The sequence below is a fragment of the Charadrius vociferus genome, unplaced genomic scaffold, assembly GCF_000708025.1.
Source record: "Charadrius vociferus isolate BGI_N301 unplaced genomic scaffold, ASM70802v2 scaffold616, whole genome shotgun sequence".
Taxonomy (NCBI): Eukaryota; Metazoa; Chordata; class Aves; order Charadriiformes; family Charadriidae; genus Charadrius; species Charadrius vociferus.
Window position 1 is genome coordinate 237,416 of NW_009648690.1, and position 7,236 is coordinate 244,651.

At 55.5% G+C, this 7,236-nt stretch overlaps 1 protein-coding gene across 1 annotated transcript in view; it reads left to right on the forward strand.

Annotated features, from left to right (window-relative positions):
• Positions 1-282: 282 nt before the first annotated feature.
• Positions 283-7,236, forward strand: part of SLC39A11 (solute carrier family 39, member 11) — a 98,945-nt gene continuing 91,991 nt past the window's right edge. Inside the window, exons 1-2 of the mRNA XM_009886547.1 lie at positions 283-390; positions 1,456-1,494. Of these exons, the coding sequence (XP_009884849.1) occupies positions 283-390; positions 1,456-1,494 (147 nt within the window). The remainder of the gene's footprint in view (positions 391-1,455; positions 1,495-7,236) is intronic.

The following is a 7,236-nucleotide window of genomic DNA, read 5'->3' on the forward strand; positions in this document are numbered from 1 at the left end:
CCGTTTCTTTGCGTTTCTCTGCAAAATCAGTGTGTGGGGTTATGCACTGGGTGGGATGTGGTGTGTCCCATCCCTCCCCAGTCCCTCCTGCTGTGCTGAGCTGGGATAAAACTGCAAAGCTTTCCTTCGAGGGAAGAGAGAAGCTTAGAGAGGTGGTGCGGGGAGGGTAGTTATGCTCGCTCTTCCCTTTGAGGAGGGGTTTGGGGTGCTCCCCCATTAACCAGGGAGGGATTTGGGGGTTATTCACTGTGTCTAAACACCAGGTGCTTCTCCTAGGTCAGCATGATCCCGGGGCACGGGCCGGTGATCCAGTCGGTGCTGGGAACCTTCCTCACCTGGGGGCTGACGGCAGCTGGCTCGGCACTGGTGTTTGTGTTTTCCAGCGGGCAGGTGAGTGCTGGGATCGTGTCCTCTGTCCCTGGGAGGCAAATTGGGTCCGGTGGAGGGCTGCATTGTGCTTATGGGTGGGTTTCACCACTTGGTCCCAAGTGTGAGGGACTTGACATTGGCTCTGGGAGGCCCTGGGATGGGAGGAAGAAGAATCCAGCTCATTTCTCTCCCGTGTGTCAGCACAGAAGAGAAGGAAATCAAATTCCTGACTCCGGGCTGTGGTATGTGCTGTAGCGCGGCTCACGGTGTGCGGGAGATGGGGCAGAGCCGCAGGCAGGGCTCAGTGTTTGGAACAGCAGGTTCTCCTCCGGTAACCTTGTTTCTCTGGTGCGAGATCCGGGTCAGCCCGTGCTCAGAACAAACAAAGTGCTGATCGTTAAGTCATCTTGTATTCCAAAATTAGAGGTCCCCCTTGCTGTTGTGTTCAAAATTGCCCGGATGAATTTATTATTTATGCTTCTCTCTTGTGATGATTTATTCAGGAGTTTGTTGCAAAGTGAGATTCCCTTTGCAGTCGCACATTGGTTTTCTTCCTGGGGGAGGGCGATGTGCTAAAGAAGAAAAACTGCACTGGGAGTGAAGCGGGCAGGGTACGTGCTGGGTTACTGGGAGAGCGATGGCTTTGTTTAGAGCAGCCTCTTATTAGAGGAATCAAAATCTTCCAGGGGGGAAATGCAGGGCAGCGTGCACAGATGGGCAGGAGAGTTTGTGGTTTACCTTTCTGCATCCTCAGAGGGTTTTGGTGCAGGCACTGGATGAGCTGAGCCCAGTCTGGGCAGTGCGGGTGCGTTGAGGGAGCCAGGATGGGCTGTAGGCTCGTGGTGGTGGTGGGGTGCCGTCACCCCAGGACGGTGGGCTCCTCTGCTGAGGACCACAGCTCTTGCCTCAAAGCACAGAAATCACTTGGGTTGCAGAGATGGGGAGAAGAAAGCTATCTCAGGGGGGGCAGCGGTGCAGCTGGCTTCCCCCCACCGCGCGCGTCGTGGCGTGGTTGCGCTCTGCTTGTTTCTGCCAGGAGTAAATGGTGTGGTTTGGTTTGTTGTTTTTTTTTTTTTCTCTTTTCAGAGGCGGATCCTAGATGGGAGCTTAGGCTTTGCTGCCGGGGTAAGTACGGCATCCTGCTACTCCTTGTCTCTGCCTGTGTTCTCCTGCCGCGCGTGGGTCGGTTGCCCACTTGCATTTGTGTTTCTTGGATAATTGCCTGAGGTGCAGGTGGGGTGGGGAAGAGCACGGTGAGGTGCTGGTCACGTCTTGTCATGTCTCGGTGCCCATTCAGTGAGGGTGGAGGTGGCATGAGGGGGTTCAGGGGGATGCTGAGCTGCCCGTGCTGCATTTGGCTCTTTAGTTAAACTCTGCTCGTTTCCGTGGGCTTCTGAATCATTCCTCCTGTAGCACCGGCGCAACGAAGACAGGCAGGAGAAACCTTGTCCTGGAGGGTAATTTGTGTAGCTTGCTTTGTGCTTTTCCTGCAGGACATGGGTGCTTTAAGCCCTCGGGAGAAAGGGGAATAAAAACACAGCAGCTCTACATCGAGGGTACACACTACATGTGGGGCTTATTGCATCTTTCGTCAAGGAAGAAATGAGACTGTGTGGCTTGAAATTGTGGTGGGGCTTGTGAATGTAAACCTTCTCCCGCTGCCCAGCTGCGGGGGCGATGGGGAGCAGGTGGAGGCTCTTTTGGACTCGTTAAATCACCTCTGTTTTCCTTCAGGTGCTGGAGTGTGCCTGAGAGCCCGGGGAATGTGCTCTGGGTGGAAGGTGCATCTCCCCAGGGTGTGTGGTGGGCGCACCGGGGCGCAGGGCTCTGCCCGGTCCTGCTCACTGTGTCCGGGCTGTGTCGCTGGCACCTGGAGCGTGGGCGATGCCGCCAGGTTTTGGGGTGAACCACGAGCCCGGCAGCGCGGGCGATGTGTCCCGCAGCGTGCAGTAATGCCGCTCGCGTTGAGGCTGCGTGCGGAGCGGGGCTCCTTCAGCCCTGGGCGCCCCCAGATGCTGAGATGCCGCTGATGGAGGTGCAGTTTGCCTCTTTGCAGCTCTGGAGAGCGCAGATCTTCTGCTGTTCCCAATGCCTGAAGCAAACCCGGCTGCACCGAGCAAGAGCCTGTCGCGGTGGGTGACGTGAAATGCTACGCCGCTGGGTTTGCTCCCGAGCGAGCTTTCCTGGAACGTGCCTGCGACCTGCTAATGGTGTGAATAATCCCACTCGTCTGTTGTAGGGGATTCTCGGGGCCGTCATTTCCAAATGAATCACTTGCGTTAGGAATTGCCCGTTCTGGAGCTTTCCTCTGTGGTTTGCTTTCTGAGCTGTTTTTCCTCTGGAAGGCACACCCTCGTCCCCGCGAGCCAAGTCGGGGCCGGTTCTGCGGTGTCGGGGAGATGCTGCTGGGGACAGCGTGGGCTGGGCCGTCCCCTCCTTGTGACATTGCTGTCCCCCAAAGCCACTGTCATGACTGTCCTGCAGCTGGGGAGGTACCGGGGCATGACGAGGTGTCTGCCCCGGTGCGGTGCCGTCCTTGCTGTGGCCACTGTGTCACCCTGCCCCGAGCACTGAGTCATCCCTGCGTGGCGGAGGTGTGGCTCGGCCGGTGAAGCAGAAGTCCTGCAAACATTTGCTTTTCCCCCAGCTTCTTTCAATTTGCTGTGCTCAGAGCAGGAAAGGGGAGTTTTTTATTTATTTTTTTTTTTCTGGGGTTGCTGCAGTGTCTGGAGGGGAACGTCGGCGAGGAAAGCTGTGGTGGCAGATCCTCCTGGCAGAAGGTGCTGCCGCATAAACCACCCACGAGCTGCAATTTGGGAAGGTTTCTAGGTCGCGTTTATGGGTCTGAGCTGCCGAGGCTGGTGCGGAGATCCACAGGTGATTGTGCCACCGTTGCTTCAAGGGCCACTGGGCTCGATGGGAGCTGGTCCTTGCTCGGTGGTCGAGTCTTTGGGTAGCAGTGATGTGGCGGAAGCACCAGAATTTGCAACTTTCATCTTCCTTTTTTCTCTCGGTTTGCTCCAGATGTGCCCGTGGCTCTTTGCCTTGTGCCGGACGAGGGGTTGGCGTATCCCCCTGCGAGGGCCGTGCTCGTCCCCGCACCTTCCCGCTTCCCCTGCGCAGCTGCCCGGGCTGAGGAGGGCTGTGCTGGAGGTTACCCCCAGGCAGTGAGCATCCCCCTGAGCTTTTTAGCGAGTTTTTTTTTCTTTTCCCAGCTGGGCAGCGTTGTAATCGCTTGACCGGCGGTGTGACTGCTGTGTCTCTACCTCATCCTTACCCGAAAGGCTTTAATAACGCGAGAAGTGTTTTCCTCCCTCTGCAGACAGGCAAAGCGCTGGTGATGTGTGTGCTCGGTGGCTTTGCAAAGGGTCCACGGGGAAGCTGGAGGAGAAACCACCTCCTGTCCCAGCCCTTCGGCGGGAGGGAGTGTGGCCAGCTCGTGGGTGGAAGTGGGATGGCGGAGGTGGGACGTGATGCTGGAGCCGCTTGTGATAAATGACTTAGTCCCAAATCGGGTTGCAATTTAACTTTACAATTTATTAAATGAATAAATGCAAGCAAACAGCGCTGGGTGCGCCGGGAGCCTCTGCTCTGCCAAGACGCACACCGTACAGTTCCTGTTTCTGGTTTATATCCTTTCTGCTAATACATATTCATAGAAAAGGTGGGTCTATGCGAATAAATTCCAGGAGTAGGTTTATCTCTTCCTGCGCATGCCCTCAGGCTCTTCTTGGCTCCCATCTGGTGGTCTTCCTCAGCTGGTGGATGGAGTCAGTGGTCTTCCTCGGCTCGCCCTCAGGATGACCCCAAATTCCACGTATGCGCACGGCCTTCCTCGGCTCACCCTTAGGATGACTCCAGATTTTTATGGCTTGACACCATACAGTTAACAGCAAAACCGGTCCGAACCGACACACAAGTATGTCTTTTACAAAAAGCAAAAACTATATACGTTAACCACTCCATTTCTCTCAGGCCTGCGGTTATACAAGGGTATATAAGACAGAAGTCACCTTTCACCACGCGGCCCTAGCATTGGTCCGTATTGACACGAAGGTCAACACGTTTCACGGGCTCAGGCTGCGGTCCCGAGGCTGGCAGTGCCCGAGCGGGCAGCGATGGAGAGGGAACGCAGAGGGGTTGTGCGGTCCTCCTGCCTGGCTGGGACGAGGGGCCCTTCCTGCCTCATCCAGGCTTCGTGCTGCAAAACCGGCGTCGGGGGAAGCTCAGGAGCAGCGCGGGCTCTCTGTGTTTTGGCAGATTGGCTTTGCGCAGGGGGAAAGGCAGGACAGGGAGCAGCCGATGTTGAAATCTATTTGTACTCTTGCGTCTCTCTTCCTCCCTGGAAGAAGTGTGTCTTCAGACAGCGACGTTGCTCTCATCACAGACTGCTTCTCTTGCTGTAAGGGATTTCTGTTTCAAACACTGTGTCTTTGATGTAGATCTCTTGCAGATATGTACGGGCTGTTTCTCTGAGCGCTGGGATAGAGAGAGGCAGAACTTAACTACATCTTTATCTCTGCTCTGAAATCAGGGCTGCTGGGTTTAATTAAACTTCTCTTGTGCTCTGTCAGAGCAAGCAAACCTCCGGTTCCCGTGCTTTCGGAGGCAGGTATCGCTTGGAACCTTGCTGTTGTGGTGCTCAGCTCAGGATCCCTGATAGTCATCTGGGTTCCAGGGAGGGTGCGTGGTGCTCTCCGAGACCAGGAGCACTGGTGAAGCAGGGTATAACGGATGGTTTTCTCTCCTGTTGGTAATGATTTGCCTGCCCATCTTCTGGGGGCTTGCAAAGCAAAATAAAACCATAATGAACTAAAAACTTCTCTACCACTGCCAAGCCAGGAGGAGGACGTGGGGCAGGGATGTCCAGGCGACCTTGAGGAGGACGGTCCGGGCTGCAGAGGGGTTGGGGTGGGATCCAGAAAGCTGTGGCTACAGATGTGCTGTTGGAGCTGGTGGGAGCCCGGGCACGTGGTGAAATTGCCGCTCGCTGGGAGAGCTCTCTGCGTGTGCCGGGACCGTCCCGACTGCAAAGCAAAAGCCCCTTTTTTTGGGACGGCCCGAGCGGACGGCGTGTGACGTGTCATATCGGGTGATGGGGACCCGTGCGGCTGGTCACCGTGGCGTGGTAGAGCTCGGCTTCTTCCAGCCCCGTACCTCTGCTTCTCTCTGCCTCAGTTCCCTTTCTGGAAATTGTGGATAATAGAGGGTTTTGTATGCGAAAGCCTCGGAGGTGATGTGTTTCCATGGAGACAAGGCTTCGCATGCTTGGGCATCTGATGTGGAATTCTGGCTTTTCTCTTAAATCTTGATATTCTTAAATAAGACTTTTTTTTTTTTTTTAAACATGTTCTCTGGTATCTCGATGTTATCCTGGAGGTGCTGTGCCCTCAGACACCACAAACACTACATAAACACTGGCACTCCTCCTTCCCTGCAGCCTCGCGTGGCTGTTCCTCTGACTGGGTCGCAGTTTGATTTCTTCTTCTGTCCCAGGTGAAGCAGAAAATCGTAAAGACGCACTCTTTAAACTGCACCAGGCACGTCTGCTATCGAATATTCCCTTTCAGTGCCGCTTAAAACAGCATCGGTAATTTACACGGGGCTGCCGAGGCTGGTTGTCGTCGTTGGGAGCCTTAATGAAGTCAAGCTAAAAAGTTTGGCAGGGAAAGTGTCCTGCCAGTCTCTCACCTTCCGCTTTTCTTTCCCGTCCTGCTCAGGGCATCTCCTTCGCTCGTAAGCGGATTGGGTTTTTGGATCCGCACGCCATTAACGGGGCTGTTTCCCCTGAAGCTGCTGTTCTCCCCTCGATCACGCAGGGGTGCGACGAGACGTTGCCGCTTGCAGCGGACGAGATGAGGGCTTCAATTTTAATGCGGCGGTGTGTGATAGCAGATTCAGCTGCGGAGGGCCTCTCCCCATCGCCCCCGGGTCGAGCGGGACCAGCTGTGCCTGGGGACGAGGACCGTTGTGCTGGTTATTCTGTATTTCCAGAATAGGAGCTGCCGCGTGGGCTGAGCTGGGGCGGTGCTGGCTCCGTGGTCCGGGTGGAGGGGAATGTTGGTCCCTCAGCGTTTGGGAGGACACCCGTGTGGAGTCCCTGCCTGGAAGGAGGTGCCGGTGCCCAGGGGTCAGCGACGGAGACCCCTCAAGCCCTGGGAGTGGTGTCGGGGCACAGTGTGGCTAGAGATCCCGCTGCTCTGGCACATTTTGAAGGTTTTCCATCAGCATGAGGACACAGACAGGGGTTCAGTCATTTTCTGTGGCACGAGGCAGTCGGGTTTTGAGCCTGGGTTTTGTTTCCCGTTACACCGATGTATCCCAGGGAAGGGTTGGGGCTCCCCGCAACCCGGGGATGCTTTAGATACACAGCTGCCTTCTGCGTGCTTTCTCCTCCCCCATCAACCGCAGCTTGTTTTCCCAAGAGCTGGTGGATTTACGGTGTTGTTGCATCTTGGCTCTGGAGCACTGAGTGTCTTTGCAAAAATGTCCAAATCCAGTTTGGCAGGAGGCGCGTGTCCCGGTGCCAGCGAGGCGGCACGCTGCGGGTCCCTGCTCCCCGCCTTGGCTGGGCTGAGCGGAGCAGGGCTGGTGCGAGGGGAAGGCTTTGCGTGGAAAATCCTACCCGCTGCCGAAGTGGCTTCATGTTTTATTGATGTGAGGAGAGCCCAGGCAGCCTTTTTCTCTTTTATTCCTGCCTTTGGCACCAGCTTGCTCGGTGACATTAGTGGGGTTTGGGTTCCTGTCACTGGCTGGACAGTTAGAGAGATGTGTAATTGAGTGTGATTTGATTTTTTTTTTTTTTTTTTTTTTGTTGTTTGGTTTTTTTGGTTGTTGTTGCTTAAGTAATCTCCCTGGCAGAAACCC